This window comes from Garra rufa, chromosome 15, assembly GCF_049309525.1.
Source record: "Garra rufa chromosome 15, GarRuf1.0, whole genome shotgun sequence".
Taxonomy (NCBI): domain Eukaryota; kingdom Metazoa; phylum Chordata; class Actinopteri; order Cypriniformes; family Cyprinidae; genus Garra; species Garra rufa.
In genome coordinates, this window is record NC_133375.1 from 37653217 (window position 1) to 37671624 (window position 18408).

The 18408-nt window shown below is 36.5% G+C and overlaps 2 protein-coding genes across 2 annotated transcripts; both read left to right on the forward strand.

Moving 5' to 3' along the window:
• Positions 1-581: 581 nt before the first annotated feature.
• On the forward strand, positions 582-3504 carry LOC141287112 (uncharacterized). Its single transcript, XM_073819243.1, has one exon. The coding sequence runs from the start codon at positions 681-683 to the stop codon at positions 3051-3053; it is 2373 nt and encodes a 790-aa protein (XP_073675344.1). The 5' UTR covers positions 582-680; the 3' UTR covers positions 3054-3504.
• Positions 3505-5889: 2385 nt separating this feature from the next.
• Positions 5890-17137, forward strand: gata1b (GATA binding protein 1b). Its single transcript, XM_073818670.1, has 5 exons — positions 5890-6133; positions 8248-8712; positions 10736-10881; positions 11280-11405; positions 11641-17137. The coding sequence occupies exons 1-5, from the start codon at positions 5923-5925 to the stop codon at positions 11926-11928; spliced, it is 1236 nt and encodes a 411-aa protein (XP_073674771.1). The 5' UTR covers positions 5890-5922; the 3' UTR covers positions 11929-17137.
• Positions 17138-18408: the final 1271 nt, after the last annotated feature.

Here is an 18408-nt window from a genome sequence, read left to right on the forward strand (position 1 = left end):
TCAATGCCGAGGGCGCAGGGAGACAAAAACATGATAATATCAAAGAACCAAGAGATAATTCGGTCTCTGAGCCACACAGATCATGGCCGTTTTTCTCTCTGTCCACTAGATGGCGCCAGCGCTCCATCTATGGAATCGGTTCATCCGAACCCTCTGGCTCTTCATCAGGAGGCATGGAGAGAGTGTTCTCCGCACCCGTGGGTCCTTACGACTGTAACCAGGGGTTACAGGCTTCAGTTCGCTGTAAAACCCCCTCCTTTCAACGGGGTTATAGCGTCTGCAGCAAACGGGGATTCAGCTCGGGTGTTAGAAGCGGAAATATCCTCCCTTCTAGAGAAAAGAGCTATAAGACGAGTTCCAGTGGGGGAAACTCAGAGGGGTTATTACTCCCGTTATTTTCTAATTCCAAAGAAAGACGGGGGACTGCGCCCGATACTGGATCTACGTGCTCTAAACAAGCACTTAAGGGAGTACAAATTCAGGATGCTCACAGTCGTGGCTCTCACTCGTTCAATCCGCCGGGGAGATTGGTTTGCCACGGTCGATCTCAAGGATGCGTACTTTCATATAAGCATCTATCCGGCGCACAGGAAATATCTCAGGTTTTCCTTTCAGAATGAAGTGTACGAATTTGTTACTCTCCCGTTCGGGCTCAGCCTCGCTCCACGGGTGTTCAGCAGATGCATAGAAGCAGCATTATCTCCTCTGAGACACAGGGGTCTCAGAATATCTGCTTATTTGGACGATTATCTGATCTGCGCTCATTCGAGGGAGCGCGCGGAGCGAGACATAGAGATGCTCACGTCTCATCTCACGAATCTGGGGTTCAGGATCAACTTTGCCAAAAGCCAGCTGATCCCGTCCCAGGAGATAGAGTATCTAGGCTTGCGAATAGACTCGGTGGAATATCGCGCTATGCTCTCGAAAAGGAGGATAATGGCGTTTTATCAGTGCCTAGCCCAGTTTCGCGTGGGAAACCTGGTCTCGTACAGGACCTGTCTCCGCCTTATGGGCATGATGGCTTCGTCTCTGTCTGTGGTTCCGCTGGGCTTGCTGAAAATGAGGAGCTTCCAGCATTGGGTTGCAGCGAAGCGTCTGTGCCCACGCCGGCACCTCGCACGCAGAGTGAAAATTACCACGGAGTGCGTGATGGCACTTCATCAGTGGAGAAACCCCTGTGTATTCCGGACAGGAATCTTGATGGGGAGCGTGTCTCTGAGAAAAGTAGTGACTACGGACGCATCCCTAATGGGATGGGGAGCTGTTTTTCAGGGCAGATCGGTAAACGGTCGTTGGACGCCTCAATTTCGCAGACTTCACATAAACATGCTGGAGTTAATGGCAGTCTTTCTAGCACTAAAACATTTTCGTCCATTCTTGGAGGGTTTTCATGTTCTAGTCAGGACAGACAACACAACAGTGGTGGCATATATCAATCGCCAAGGGGGAACGCGTTCGTTGCAACTGCACAATCTAGCGCGCAAGCTGATTGTCTGGAGCGCAGCGCATTTCAGTTCGCTGCGCGCAACGCACGTCCCGGGAGTCCTGAATGTGGGAGCGGACCTCCTGTCGAGGGGCAACCTGTTATATGGAGAATGGGTACTCCACTCGCAGGTGGTGAATCAGATCTGGGAAATATACGGCAGGGCTGCCGTAGATCTATTCGCCTCGCGAGCAAACGCAAAATGTCCGCTGTATTTCTCTCTCAGAGACGAAAGTGCACCCTTGGGTGTGGATGCGCTGGCACACCCGTGGCCGAACGTGTTGCTATACGCGTTCCCACCACTGAGTCTAATTTCTCCCACCCTAGACAGAATAAGAGAAAACGGATTATCTCTCCTTCTGATAGCCCCTCATTGGCCAGGGAGGCTGTGGCTGGCAGAGATTGTCCAACTCCTTTGGGGAGAGCCCTGGCAACTCCCGTTGCGTCGGGACCTGCTGTCCCAAGCGGAGGGGCAAATTTTTCACCCCCATCCGGAACGGATGAATCTTTGGGTCTGGCCCGTGAAGGGTTGAATCTAAACGCACTCGGACTTCCCCAGGAGGTCATAAATACTATACAGAGTGCTAGAGCTCCATCAACGCGCTCGCTGTATGATTTGAAATGGCGGGTCTTTGATGACTGGTGCACTCGTAAAGGAGTTATTCCTTTTCAGTGTGCGGTGAGTGAGGTTCTCTGTTTTTTGCAAAGCTTACTGAACAATGGGAGAGCGTTCTCTACCATTAAGGTTTACCTGGCTGCAATTTCAGCCTGTCATGTGGGCTTCGAAGGAGTTTCAGTGGGCCGGCACCCTCTTATAGGCCGTTTTATGAAGGGGGTGAGGCGTTTGAGACCAGTGTCGAAGCGACTGGTCCCATCATGGGATTTGTCTATGGTCTTGAATGCTTTGACTCAGACCCCGTTTGAGCCTCTGGAGAGTGTTCATATTAAGTTCCTATCATTGAAAACGGTCTTACTACTTGCTTTAGCCTCAGCTAAGCGAGTGGGGGAGTTACATGCCTTGTCGGTTCATCAAACATGTCTAAAATTTAGTCCGGATGACAGCAAAGTTACACTGCTGCCAAACCCAGCTTTTGTTCCCAAAGTCAGTGATTCAGCTTATAACTGCTCTGCTTTGGAGTTACGTGCTTTCTACCCTCCTCCATTTTCTTCAGAGGAGGAGAGGAAATTGCACACTTTGTGTCCTGTACGAGCGTTACGCTTTTATGTAAACAGGACACAGTCGTTCAGGAAAAATGATCAATTATTGGTTTCATGGGCCACTCATTGTAAGGGTAAGCCGATCTCCTCGCAGCGCCTCTCCCATTGGATGGTCGAGGCGATCGAACTAGCCTATACATCTATGGGTCTTCAGGCCCCAGAGGGCCTTCATGCACATTCCACACAAGGTATTTCTACCTCATGGGCCCTGTTCAAGGGGATTTCAGTGGGAGATATTTGTGCGGCGGCTAGTTGGGCTTCACCCCATACATTTATCAGATTTTACCGTCTTGATGTCACTGCGCCTTCATTGGCTCATGCAGTTCTTAGAGTTGGCTCTTTGGAGGACTAAAGTCTTGTCTTCCCTTTTCGAGTCTGTTCAGGCGGCTTCGGAAAGCATGCGTTACGGGAGTTGGCTATATCATTCCCATAGTGAGATACCGAGCGATTGTTTGAAAGAGAACATTAGGTTACTTGCGTAACCCCGGTTCTCTGAGAACAGAGCGAGGTATCTCACCAGGCTTCCCTTCTCGCATAACACGGGGGAAGAGCGTGCTTAGAATGCCGTTTTTGGGGATCACAGCTGTATATATAGGGAGAGGGGTGGGCTCCTTGTATGAGCTGTGATTGGTCTATCCTCCGGACAGACGTGGTGTAATTGGTGCTTCCATAGTCTATCACGCCTGGGGGCGTTTCCCATAGTGAGATACCTCGCTCTGTTCTCAGAGAACCGGGGTTACGCAAGTAACCTAATGTTTTCAACATTGGCGATAACAACTAATGTCTCTTAAACTGCAAACTAGCATTTTAGAATGATTTCTGAAGACTGGAGTAATGATGCTGAAAATTCAGTTTGCATCGCAGGAAAAAAATACATTTCAAAATATATTCAAATAGAAAACAGTTATTATAAATAACAATAACATTTTAACATTTTACTGTTTGCACTGCTTTTGATACTTCTTTAAAAAACATCAAAAAATCTTACTGTTCAAAAACTTTTGACTGATAGTGTGTATCCCCTGTTATATAGTTAATCATAACAGGGAAACATTCCACCTTTCAAATGATCATTACATTGTTGAAAAGCTGTGAAGGAAGCTAGTCTTATCACTGAACATGCAAACAACTAGTTTCTATTAATAGTGCATTTAGGGGAGACACTGCAGGCAAAAACACAGTTTTTTCATGCACCTGGCAAGTTTGAGATTTTTGATGAGAAGGTTGATGCAAATAGTGCAACTTCAATGAAACTTCATATAAAACAGGCATGATATTGCAGTTAGAGCAAATACTAACAGGACTTTTTGTTCCGTTGTAGTCTGTTAAAAATGTCATACTTAACATTTTTTAGCTAAATGACACACTCTCTAACACAGCATCGTTCACCGCTCTAATTTCCCTTCAGACTGAACGAACAATAGGAAAGAAAACGGTATGTTTTGATTAACAAATGACTTCCACAGCCCTGCTCTGTGTTAATGTGGTGAGGCTGGACGTCTACAGAACGATTGCAGCATTTGTCTCTATTTGCATTAGTGCAATCAGCTCAACTGTCCTCTTGTGTTACATATTAAGCTGCGCTTTGCATCTTTTATTGGCTCCACTTTCCCTTTTGTTCCATCAGTGGTTTGGCTTTTATCAAGATTATTTGTTTTACAAGTTGGTTATAATTCATAGAGTTTATAGCAGATTTACTGTAGTTAAAGGCATAGTTCAAACTAAAATAAATACTGTTGTTATGCTCATTCCCACACTGTTCCAAAGCTGTATGGCTTACTTTCTTCTCAGGAACACAAAAAATATTAAAAAAAAATGTCTCAAGTAATTTTTTTCTTGTCCATACAGTGAAAGTCAGTGGGGTACAAAGTTGTTTGTATCCCAGTATACTTCAAAATATCTTCTTTTCTGCTCCACAAAAGACATTTGTACAAGTCTGGGACAACATGAGGGTGAGTAAATGATGGCAGAATTAATCTTCATATTTTATGTTTGTTATTTCTTATCTTTGTACTTTATTTAATGACATTTATTTAAATATATTTAAAATGATTACATATTTAGTATTTATATTGAAATTTTATGTATACATTTTATATATATATATATATATATATATATATATATATATATATATATATATATAGGAGGTTCATAGTCACTAAGACAATGAAAGACTAATATTGATTTTTCTTTTTATGTACAATGTATTTGTTGGCTACTGCTACAAATATACCCATGCTACTTATGACTGCTTTTGTGGTCCAGGGTCACATATAGTATTAAAGTGTTATTTTATAATCATGTATCCATGCAAAATTATATAAATCTAATAACTGTGAATTCAACTTCCACATAGAAGTCTTTCTGTCTTCTAGCAGATGTGAGTATTCGATTTTGGTCTTTTTACTCTGTTGGCTTTGCATATTTGTAATTCTCATTTGCAGTGCAGACTGATATGGGACATTTCCAGACTTTTTTGTGTGCATTTGCACTTATGAGGCACAACATTTGCTGAAGCTGACCTGTCTTTGGCTCCGCCCACTGTCCCCACATGTCTAACCTCAGTCGCCCACAATGCTAGAGAATAGAAACCTTCACACATAAAGTTCTGACCCATCAGAGGCTCTCATCTTCATTGCAGACACCTGTTCTGAAGGCTGAACAGATAAGCTCAGGTATGCCACGCTACAGGCACATCTACATTACCATATCTACAGCTGCATTAGCAAATCAAACAATGCAAGCGATGCTTATCTTGTTTTTGGAGCAATTTGATCTTAAATGTAATTTCTGTTAAATGGACAGGTGTGACTATCACGGCTGTTGTGATTTGTCTTGTCTACTTCAGATCAGTATTACTTATTTTGAGATGGGCGTTAAAGATAAAAGGGTTTGTTTGCTATGTAAAAGCATGGGTTTTGTGAGAATATGATTTGATATGTAAATACGATCTTGTGTACACAGAATATATGCTTTATGATTGCAATTTGATTTCCAAACATGTATGTTTATGTGGTCACTTACAGCTTTTAAAGGAATATATTCTATTGCAGTTATCGAAACAATAGTTTAGATTTTAACTGATACACTCAATGCAAAAAAATTATATATATGTGTGTGTGTGTGTGTGTGTGTGTGTGTGTGTGTGTGTGTGTGTGTGTGTGTGTGTGTGTGTGTGTGTACTTTTTCACACAGTGCAATAGGAGTTCCTGACAGACATGGAGACCTCTGTTGAACAGGCTCGCTGGGTTTCGTCCTCCATGGTACCATCGGAGGTGATGCCCACTTACCCACCTGACTCCAGTTATATGGTCCACACTGAGGAGGGTTCAATGTTCCCCTGCACCGATGCCGATCACAGCAGCCTGCCCTCTTTGTTCAGCAGCCCCGTCCATGGCCGTCCATCTGGAGCTTTTCAAAACAGCCCAGGTCAGTGCTGCACATATAGGACACAGCACACTGTTGAGACAGTATCATGGCAGTATCACTTTAACATATATTACCTACCAATTACATTTTTGGAGTTGGTAAGATTTTTAAATGTTATGAAAAAAGTATCTTATGCTTACCAAGGCTGCATTTATTTGATCAAAATACTGTAAAAATAGTGAAATATTATTACAATTTTAATTAATTGTTTTCTATTTGAATTTATTTTAAAATGTAGTTTATTTCTGTGATGCAAAGCTGAAATTTCAGCATCATTACTTCATTGATTTGCTGCTCAAGAAACATTTCTTATTATTAGTGTTGAAAACAGAACAGCGTTTATTTGAAATAAAAACCTTATGAATGTCTTAACTGTCAGTTTTGATGAATTATATGCATCCTTGCTTAATAAAAGTGAAAATGTTTTCTAAAAACATCTTACTGACTTTTGAATGGTAGTCTATACTGTACTGTGATATTAACACATTCATATACCAATACATTTACATGATGGTACTTCAAAAAACATATCATAGTATGCACTGTGCTGTCCAATAAAGAAAAAAAAATTATTTAGTCTTATTTAGCACGTGTATATTTGAAGCAATAGCCAACAATACATTGTATGGGTCAAAATGATCAATTTTTCTTTTTATGACAAAAAACATTAGGATATTAAGTAAAGATCATGTTCCATTAGGATATTATGTAAATTTCCTATCATAAATATATCAAAACTTAATTTTTAATTAGTAATATGCATTGCTGAGGACTTAATTTGGACAACTTTAAAGGTGATTTTTCACACCCTCAGATTCCAGATTTTTAAATAGTTGTATCTCGGACAAATATTGTCCTATGTTAACAAACCATACAGTGGTAAGCTTATTTATTCAGCTTTCAGATCATATACAAATCTCAATAAAAAAAAATTAAAATGGCTGATTTTGTGGTCCAGGGTCACAAATAATTTTACCTTTTAGTAGAGAGAAATTATGTGTAAGTGAAAGTATGGGCCTGTGTCAATAAGTCAAAGTATCTAGCCGTAAAGAGAGTGAAACTAAAAATGTTTACCCATGTTAATTTTACTTTAGTATTTAAAAGGTAATTTTATAAATCGGTAGATTAATAGGTAGATTTTCTTATCATTTACAGTAATTTTGATGCTCCAGATGTTAAACTAAAAAAAACAATATTTTAAAACTCTGTTGTGAATGTCTGTTGTGTCACGTCAGAAATTGTACTTTGAAGATCTAAATTAAATTGTAAGATGCGAGAAGTATGTTTTTTTATTTGATCTTTGAAATTTATTGGAGTATTTTTACGTTACACAAGTAAAATAATACGTTTAATGTCCAAATACACTACCATTCAAAAGTTTTTGGTGAGTAAGATTTTAATGTTGTTTAAATAGTCTCTTCTGTTCACCAAGCCTTTATTTATTTGATCCAAATTACAGGAAAAGCAGTAGTATTTTGAAATATTTTTACTATTTAAAATAACTGCTTTCTATTTGAATATAGGTTCAAATGTAATTTATTCCTTTGAGCAAAGCTACATTTTCACCATCCTTACTTCATTTTCACACGATCCTTTAGAAATCATTATAATATGCTGAATTTCTGTTCAAGAAATGTTTTTTTATTATCAATATTTAAAACGGTTGAGTACATTTTTTTTTCAGGATACTTTGAAGAATAGAAAGATCCAAAAATCAGCAATTATCTGAAATAAAAATATTTTGTAACATTATACACTATACCATTCAAAAGCTTGGAGATAATATATATCTATATTTTTTTTGGGGGGGGGGAAGAAATGAATGCTTTTATTTAGCAAGGATGCTTTAAATTGATCAAAAGTGATGATAAAGACATTTGTAATGTTATAATAGATTTCTATTTCAGATAAAGGTTGTTCTTCTAAATTTTATATTTATCAAAGGAACATGAAAATATTGTACTCAGCTGTTTTCAACATAATAATAATAATAAATGTGTTTTGAGCAGCAAGAAATGAAACTGAAGACTGGAGTAATGATGCAAAAAAATTTGAGCCGCCCAATGGAGCAGCATTGACAAACTTTCCCTGATCTTCTTCCCTCTCTCCTTTAGTATATCCCGTTTACTCCTCTCCATTCCTGGGAAACCTGTCCTGGCTGGAAAGTTCTAACACCCCCTCTCTGACCAACCTCTTCCCATCATCTCCATCATCCTGGCACAGCAGTGCGTTTTCTAAGACATCCTCATCATCCTTCCATGGGTCCACGGCCCTCATCCTTCCGCCTCGTTCTGCCCTTCCCTCGCCTATCCATCACCAAATGGAAACCTTTGGTGTGCAAGAGAGTGTGAAAGGAGAAAGGCTGAGTCCTCCTGGGGGTGGGGAGGCGTTTGGCGGTGTGTTTTCCCCCTCAGTGGGCGGTGTGTATCCACAGACACATTCCTCAAAAACACAGTCGCAGTCACTGACCCACTACAGTCCCTACGGGAGCTTCACGCAGGATTACAACAGTCCGCTTCTCTACACACCCTCATCCTTCTCACCCAGATTATGCAGCAAGATGAAATTCTCTCCTTTAGGTGAGGAAGCATCATAATGGGCAGATAATATGGGGTGGTGCTAGAGTTGTGGGTAAAACACTGCAAAAAGCGATTTTCTTACTTAATACTTTTGTCTTGTTTTTCTGTACAAATATCTAAACATTTTTAAATCAAACTTTTACAAACCTTCTCAGAAGTTCAGATCGGAATCAAATGATTCTCAAACCCTCTCTGAAGTTCTAAACTGAATCAAAAGATTCACAAACCCTCTCTGAAGTTACGATCTAAATCAAATGATTCACAATCCTTGCTCCGAAGTCCTAGTCGGAATCGAATTATTTGCGATCCACGCTCTAAAGTTCCAATCTGACTGAAAAGATTCACAAACCCGTTCCTAAATTCGAATCTGAAGACTTAGCGAACCATTGATTCATCAATCATCAATTCATCAGTCAAAAGATTCACAAATCTGCTCCGAAGTCCCAATCTGAATTAAATGGTTTGCAATGCACGAAGTACGATCTAAATCAAATTATACGTGAACCCGCTCCAAAGTTTTGATCTGAATCAAAAGAATCACAAATCCGCTCCGAAGTCCTGATCTGAATCAAAAGATTCACAAATCTGCTCCAAAGTCCTGATCTGAATCAAATGATCAGAATCAAATGATTTTGTGAACCCGTTCCCGAAGTTCTAATCTGAATAAGGTTTTGCAAACCATCATTTCAGATCGGGATTACAAGGGATAGTTCAACTTCTCTCCAAAGTTTCGATCTGAATCAAAAGATTCACAAATCTGCTCTGAAGTCCCAATCTGAAACAAATGATTTGCGATACACAAAGTTCGATCTAAATCAAATTATCAGTGAACCCACTCCGAAGTTCCATTCTGAATCAAAAGATTCACAAATCCGCTCCGAAGTCCCCATCTGAATCAAAAGATTCACAAATCCGCTCCGAAGTCCCCATCTGAATCAAATGATCTGTGATACACAAAGTTCAATCTAATTCAAAAGATTTTCAAACCCATTCTGAAGTTCCAATCTGAATAACGATTCGCAAACCATCATTTCAGATCGGGATGACAAGGGATCACAAGGGATATTTCAGCCTCACTCTGAAGTCCCAATCTGAAACAAATGATTCAGGATACACAAAGTTTAATCTAAATTAAATTATTCGGGAACCCTCTCCGAAGTTCCGATCTGAATCAAAAGATTCACAAATCTGCTCCAAAGTCCCAATCTGAATCGAATGATTCGTGATACACGAAGTTTAATCTAAATCAAATGATTCATGAACCCACTCCAAAGTTTCAATCTGAATCAAAAGATTCACAAATCCACTCCGGAGTCCCGATCTGAATTAAATGATTTGCAATACACAAAGTCTGATATAAATCAAATGATATGTGAACCCACTCTGAAGTTTCAATCTGAATCAAAAGATTCACAAATCTGCTCCGAACTCCCGATCTGAATCAAATGATTTGCAATACATAAAGTTCGATATAAATCAAATGATTCGTGAACCAACTCCGAAGTTCTGATCTTAATCTGAAGATTTACATATCCTCTTCGAAGTCCCGATCTGAATCAAATGATACCGATATGTGAAGTTCTCTCCGATGTATGTATATTTCAATCACTTCGCTACCTTATCTGTTCTTACTTATTAAATGTAAGTCCTTTTTCTTAGCATTGCTATTACCTGTGAAGGTGAAATATGCAATGACCTATTTCAAATGCGACCGAAATTACAACAGCAATGGTTAGAAAATCTAGGGACTAGGGACAATTTAGTAGTCACTGGATATTGATATGTTCCTAGTGTCCCTACTAAATTATAAGCCCTTGGTTTCATAGTACAGAATAAGGGCACTTATTGTTAACCAACTAACAGGTTTTTACCCTAATATTTTTACAGTCTCGTACTGTCAGAATAAAAAGTTCTCATAGGACATCAGTCTGCAGACGTTCTAATTAAAATCTTCATTGTGTATTTCTGATAAAGTTGGGCAATGACATGCATTGTAAACATTTCTGATCTTTTGTGCTGACAGAGCCACGTGAGTGTGTGAACTGTGGGGCCACTACAACCCCTCTGTGGCGGCGTGATGGAACAGGACATTATCTCTGCAACGCCTGTGGACTGTACCACAAGATGAACGGACAGAACAGACCCCTCATCCGACCCAAAAAGAGACTGGTACACCTCACTCATACTCAATTCACTGATAAAAAATCTCTCAAGCTCATTGAGGCTGCATTTATTTGATGAAAAATACTGTAAAAACAGTGAAATATTATTACAATTTAAAAATGGCTGATTACTATTTGTATATATTTTAAAATGCAATTTATTCCTGTGATGCAAAGCTGAATTTTCAGCATCATTACTCTAGTCTTCAGTGTCACATGATCTTTCAGAAATCATTCTAATATTCTGATTTACTGCTGAATGTTGAAACCGTGATACTTTTGGACTCTTTGATGAATAGAAAGTTCGAAAGAACTGCATTTAAGTCTTACTGCTTTTAAATCTTTGAACATTAGTCTATATATGATTTCTAGACTTTCTGTTATATGATATTTCTATTTCTGTAGGTCATCAGTAAGCGAACAGGAACTCAGTGTGCCAACTGTCAGACCAGCACCACCACGCTGTGGAGACGCAACACCAGCGGAGAGCCTGTCTGTAACGCTTGTGGACTCTATTTCAAGCTTCACAATGTGAGCAACTTCACTCATTTTACCTGACCTTTTTATGAAAATATAAAAATCGTATTTGTTTAATTTGGTAAAAGCTAGTGTGTGTAATTTAAATGTAAAAATCTGTGGTCAACACAGTTACTTTTGTCAAATTTCAAGCAGTTTATCATTTTTTATGTAATTCCATTTGGCCAGGAATTACACACAGCAGCTTTAACTGTAGTTTTGTGTCTAATACTTCAATCCTTCCCATTAGGTGAACAGACCGCTGACTATGAAAAAGGAAGGCATTCAGACACGCAACCGTAAGGTGTCCAGCAAGAGCAGGAAAGGAAAGAAGTTCGGCCCCACAGAGGAGAATCTGTATTTTCCAAAGAATCTTGCATCTGATCAGCATTTCGACTTGTATTCTCAGAGTCCAGGAGCTCTGGGCGTCTACAGCCACTCTTCCCATTCGCTGCCGCCCACCTCTGTCTTCCACAGCCACGCCGGCCTGCCCTACCCATACCACCCATCAGCTGCCATCTTACCCAGCATGGTGTGACAGGAACCGGACAGAAGACTGAGTTCATGGAAAGCTGTAAAAAAGTTGTAAAAAACATTCACAACTGACCAGCCATGTGTTAGATTGCCCCTATTATGCCATTTTTAATGTTCCTAATATTGTTTTGGGAGTCTCCTTCAATAAATATCATCATTTCCAGTGATTCTCAAACGATTCGTTCACAGATTTAGTCTCTCTAAACCCCCTTTCAGATCATTTACATTAATATACAGATGCATTACACACTGCATGAAAGGCAATATTTGAAATGGCATAATAGGGGGATACGCAGCAACTACACTACCAGTCAAAAGTTTTTAAACCATAAGGTTTTGAATGTTTTTTAGAGAAGTCTCTTCTGTTCACCAAGCCTGTATTTATTTGATCCAAAGTACAGCAAAAACAGTCAAATTCTGAAATATTTTCACTGTTTAAAAGAACTCTTTTCTGTTTTTTAAACAGCAAATGAGGATATTAGAATGATTTAAAAATTCTAGTTATTTTAAATAGTAAAAATATTTCAAAATGTTACTTATTTTCTTTAAAAACATTAAAAATCTTACTGTGCAACTGGCAGTGTACTTTTAGTGAACTTTACAAATGTGAATGCATGAAAAATCAGGTTGCTCAAAAATATTTAGATAATATCTCAGTGTCACTGCATTACATACAAAACATCAAATCATGTGCATTTAATTTAAAGAAAGACAGAACAAACACACTTTTCAAGTTAGATTTAGAAAAGCTTAAAAGATGGAAAATATTATGACACTTTGTTTTTGTTAAGCATTACTACACAAGTACATGGAAGTTTTGGGTCAGTAAACATTTTTTTAAAGAAAATTAATACTTTTATTCAGCAAGTATGCATTAAATTGATCAAAAGTGAGAGTAAAAACATTTATAATGTATAAACTGTTCTTTAGAACTTTCTATTTATCAAAGAATTCTGAAAAAAAATGCTTGAGCGGCAAATCAGCATATTAGAATGATTTCTGAAGGATCATGTGACACTGAAGCCTGGAGTAATGATGAGGAACAAATTACATTTTACAATATATTCACATAGAAAACAGTTATTTTAAATGGCAGTAATATTTCACATTATTACTGTTTTTACTGATCGAACACAGTTGAAGTCAAAAGTTTACATACACCTTGCAGAATCTGCAAAATGTTAATTATTTGACCAAAATAAGAGGGATCATACAAAATGCATTTATTTTTTATTTAGTACTGACCTGAATAAGATATTTCACATAAAAGACATTTACATATAGTCCACAAGAGAAAATAATAGTTGAATTTATAAACCCCATTCAAGAGTTTACATACGCTTGATTCTTAATACTGTGAGTCCCTTGTTTGTCCTGAACAGTTAAACTGCCTGCTGTTCTTCAGAAAAATCCTTCAGGTCAAATTCTGTGGTTTTTGAGCATTTTTGTGTATTTGAACCCTTTCCAACTAAGACTGTATGAATTTGAGATCCATCTTTTCACACTGGGGACAACTGAGGGACTCATATGCAACTAGTACAGAAGTGTTTGAACCTTCTGTAATAGTTGCATATGAGTCCCTCAGTGTGAAAAGATGGATCTCAAAATCATACAGTCATTGTTGGAAAGGGTTCAAATACACAAAACTGCAGAAAAACCAAAGAATTGGTGGGACCTCAAGCATTTTTCTAAAGCACAGCAAGCAGTTTAATTGTTCAGGACAAACAAGTGACTCATGAACAGGTATTTTTATAATCCCTGTTATTTTGGTAAAATAATTAACATTTTGAAGATTCTGCAAAGTGTATGCAAACTTTTGACATCAACTGTTTATGCAGCCTTAGTGAGACTTCTAAACGGCAGTGTATGTAGACTACCTTTACTTTTTTGCATTTGTTATCTCTTTCTTTAACACTTTCTTTGTGGATTTTGTAAGCTGTTTGTAAAGTGTTGTATAGAGAATGAATGCGGTTTACAAATAAACATTTATGTAAAGCATCTTATCTTTTAGAATTTGCTGTAAATCTATTCATAACAGAAAGAGAAGCGTGAAGACTTGCTTGAACGCACACGGTATTCAAAATAGTCTTCATATCGGTCTTTAAAGCGGCGAGGCTCCTTAACGTAACTGCATCGTAACAGACGTTTGTGGTTTTTCTATGGCTCCATTGTGAGCTCTGAAGCTTGCACGAATTAGCTTGTAGTGGGAGTTCGACAGTTACGATGTGCCATGACAGCACATATGCAAATCCAGCACTTTCCATAGCAGGTCAAGTGCTGCTCGAGAATCGTAGGGGATCCAGTGATGTCAGAATTCACAAATCAAACAAGTTGTTTCAGTGCCAGTTAGAGCTAATTTTACTGTAGGAGAAACATTTCTTCCAAAGTATTTCATGAGAAACACCCCATGTATGATTAATTGTCTTCAACAGTTTAAAACACATTACAGCTTAGTTTTGCAAATCACAGGCAAATTTGTAAATGTTCCACTTTATTATTTTGATTATGTTGCTCCCTAACCAGTACAGTATTATTGTTGAAACCAATTGAAAGTAGTTATTTTAAACACTAAAACAATTTCAAAATGTTACTGTTTTTGCTGTAAATGCAGGCTTGGTGAGCAGAAGAGACTTCTTTAAAAAACATAAAAAATCTTACTGTTCAAAAACTTTTGACTGGTAGTGTATATGATAAATATAGGTTGTAAACAGTAAAGCTCAAATAAAAAATCTGTTTTTGAAATTAAAAATATATTTAGTTTCACCCTTCAGATACCAAAATATATTTCAAAATGTGTTTCAGGGGCAAGAACATATTTCCAGTCTCTTCTAGCCTACTTTTAGGCTCAAGATTAAAGTGTATATTTAGACTAAGATTATAATGCTTATAGAATGCATTTGTTAAAATAATAACAAATATTTTAAAAGAAAAAATAATGGGCTAAAATATTGGTAGATATATTTAAGGTAGGCATGTTTTTAAATGTACAGCAAAACAGTACATTTTTGAAATAGTTTTACTATTTAAAATAATGTTTTCTATTTGAATATATTTTAAATTGTAATTTATTCCTGTGATTTCAAAGCTGAATTTTTATCATCATTACTCCAGTCACATCCTTCAGAAATTGTTCTAATATTTAGATTTGCTGCTCAAAAACCTTTCTCATTAATAGTATTATGTTGAAAAAAGATGAGTAGAATTTTTTCAGGTTTCTTTGATGAATAGAAAGTTCAGAAGAACAGCCATTTTTATATAGAAATCTTTTGTACCATTATAAATGTATTTATCATCACTTTTGATCGATTTAAAGCATCCTAGATAAACAAAAGTATTAATTTCTATAATTTCTTTCAAAAAAAAAAAAAAAAAATGACTCCAAGCTTTTGAATGGTAGTGTTACAACAGCTTTTTATTTCAGAAAACTGCTGATCTTTGGATATTTCTATCTATCAAACAGTCCTGAAAAAATGTACTCAACTGTTTTAAATATTAATAATAATAAATGTTTCTAAAACGATTTCTGAAGGATCATGTGACACTGAAGACTGGAGTAATGATGCTGTAAAAATTTAGCTTTGAAATCAAATATATTCAAATAGAAAACAGATACTTTAAAATATATCACAGTTTTGCTGTACTTTGGATCAAATAAATGCAGACTCTGTGAGCAGAAGAGACGTCTTTAAAAACATTAAACATCTTACTGTTCAAAAACTTTTGACGGGTAGTATATTTCCAAATATATTTAAAAATATATATTAGCTAAAATATATTTATGCATTTTTTTGGCATACATTTGAAATATATTTTAGTATGTCTAGGTTTAAACTCAAAATATTTTAAATGTAAAAAATAAATTTGATTGAGTTCACTGTTTACAAAATAGATTTATTTTGGTTGGGTTTCTTTTTTTTATTTTGGCCATATGGGAATGTTCGGCTGTGGCTGCTATGCAGTTTCCAGTGTGTTCTGAGCGTTATTAAGATGTTGTTAAGTGATTGCTAACGAGTCAAAATCATAACTCTAACCAACCTGTTATGGCAGACATATGTAGCATCAAGAAAGGTCACCCAAACACACATGTGCCGTACAATCCCAGCATCTTTGAGCCACCAAATAGGCTCTATATTGAGTGCATCGTTCCATGCCAGTCCGGAAAAAGGCCTCAGCGTTGTGGAATATGGGTTTCTGCGTGAGCTGAACCCTGGTAAGCGATGATATCTCAACTAGCGCCCCTCCCCTCTCCTCCATCTGTTTCCATCTCTCATGGTTGACCACATAGCTCTGCTCCCCTGGCTTCTAGTGGAGCCTCATTGTGCAACGCAGGCGGCTTCTGGTTTTCCGGACTCTATAAAAAAAGTGCAAAAGGGAAAGGGAGATGCACAGAAAGAGGCTGCACTGCAAGCAATGGCCTAGACGTTTTTTTCAAGCCTGGTACACGAGGCACACCGCTCGCTTTTTCTGTCACGGGCTTCCTCCATTCAGGGTGAAGCCGTGTTATCTGGTGGAGTCGGCACCATAGTGAGGGGGAAATGCTACTGAATGACTGGGAGAGATTAGCAACCACAGGACAGGTCCAGCCGACACATACAGGCCCGTACGTTAGCGCTCACCAGCTCCACCGCGCTCACGCTCGCTGACTCTTTTCCATTCACGTAAACAGACTGACAAAGACAAGAAGGCCTTAAATGGGGGTTTTCAGTCACACGATCACATCTTCACATCTGATCTGCGCAGGTTTTAGGGTCAGAGTCCTCCACGAGAAGGCTTTTCTGTTTGAAAATCGATAGGGGTTATGTCTCAGTTTGCTGAATAAACTGCTTTGTGTGCACAAATGCTGAACCTGCTGATCTGTTTGGCATGAAATAAGTGAGAAATATAAGAGAAGTTTTAAAAAAAAATGTTCCAGCAGGTATAGGATTGATTTGATGGCCTCCAGCAAGGGTTAAAATTTTGCTGGTTGACCTCGTTGACCCCTTAAAGGTTCTGATGAAAAGGATGAAATATTTCACTGCATTATTGTAGTTTTTTAGGTTGCAGAATGACTTCAAAGTATTTTGATTAATAAATTATTATTAATACATTTAAATAATCAGACTACGATACAAAATAAAATGCTAAAAATCACACACATTAAAATATAAATATATTTCTTTTTTCTCCCTCAATAACTTTATTTTAAGAACAGTTTTTTAATTTCTGGAATTACAAAATAAATCATGGTTAATTAATTTATTGTATGAATATTCCCAGTTTCAATCAATAAAAAAAAAAAGAAAACCAGAGTCTTTGTCATAATTACAGCAAATCCTGACATTTTTATTCCCATCCTGAAATGTAATATATATATATATATATATATATATATATATATATATATGTGTGTGTATCATTTGTACTGTGAAAATTTATATAAAAAATAAAAATGTAAATAAAAAATTATATATTATAAATATGTGTAAAATAATAGTAGTCAACACTTATATTATTATTAAATTAAATATATGTATAATTATTATAAATATGTGAAAAATATAATTTGGAAAACTTTTTTTACATTACATTGTTTTTTTTTTATAATATAGTGCTGTACTGTTTGATGTACTATTTGATGTATTTGTATATATATAATTATAATTAATTTTTATTTTAATCAACTGTATTTTTTGTTTGATGAAATGTTTTAGTACTTTTTTTTTTTTTTCAAATTTTTCAAATGTTTTAGTAGTAGGAAAGTAAATGGGAAGAGTTAACGCTTCTATTATTATAAAAAATTAAATACGTATAATTATTATAAATAATGTGTAAAATATTATTTGGAAAACGTTAACTACCATTCTTACCATTAATTTTTCTACTAGTAAAACAATTAGAAAAATGAGTAAAAAAAATGTATTTGATCAAACAAAAAAATAAATTGTATTAAAATTATATATATATATAATTTGTTTATTATTTTAATAAAATTTATTATTTTAGTTTGATCAAATACAATTTATTTACTCATTTTTCTAATTTTTTACTAGTAGAAAAATGAATATGGAAGAATGGTATTTATTGTTCATTCTATATTTAGAAAAATATATATTTTTATTTACAATTGTTATTATTATTTATAATATTATTTGGAAAACATTTTTATTACATTAAATTATTATGTTTTTGTACTCAATAAAGTACTGCATTGTTAGATATATAATACATATAAAAAATTATCATTAATTTATTTTTTTAGCAAATGTATTTAAAAATATATTTGTTTTTTTGTTTTGTTTTTTACTAATTTTTCTATCCCCATCCCCCCTGACCACTCACAATTAAAATTAAAAGGGGAAAAAAAGACAAAAAATAATAATAATACTAAAAAAGAACGAGGGTATATTTGTAAACTGTGAGCATAGTTATATATCTGAATCTTTACTTGACAATTTTATTACATGTAAACTCTCGTATCAGGCGAATTAACAATTTTATCATATCA

What these genes read in the sequence shown, in the direction of transcription:
- LOC141287112 (XM_073819243.1), top strand. Translation starts at nt 681, where the DNA reads ATGCATAGAAGCAGCATTATCTCCTCTGAGACACAGGGGTCTCAGAAT.
- gata1b (XM_073818670.1), top strand. Translation starts at nt 5,923, where the DNA reads ATGGAGACCTCTGTTGAACAGGCTCGCTGGGTTTCGTCCTCCATGGTA. An exon ending in AGCTTTTCAAAACAGCCCAG is followed by an intron (nt 6,134 to 8,247) that starts GTCAGTGCTGCA and finishes TCTCTCCTTTAG; the next exon opens with TATATCCCGTTTACTCCTCT. An exon ending in GATGAAATTCTCTCCTTTAG is followed by an intron (nt 8,713 to 10,735) that starts GTGAGGAAGCAT and finishes TTGTGCTGACAG; the next exon opens with AGCCACGTGAGTGTGTGAAC.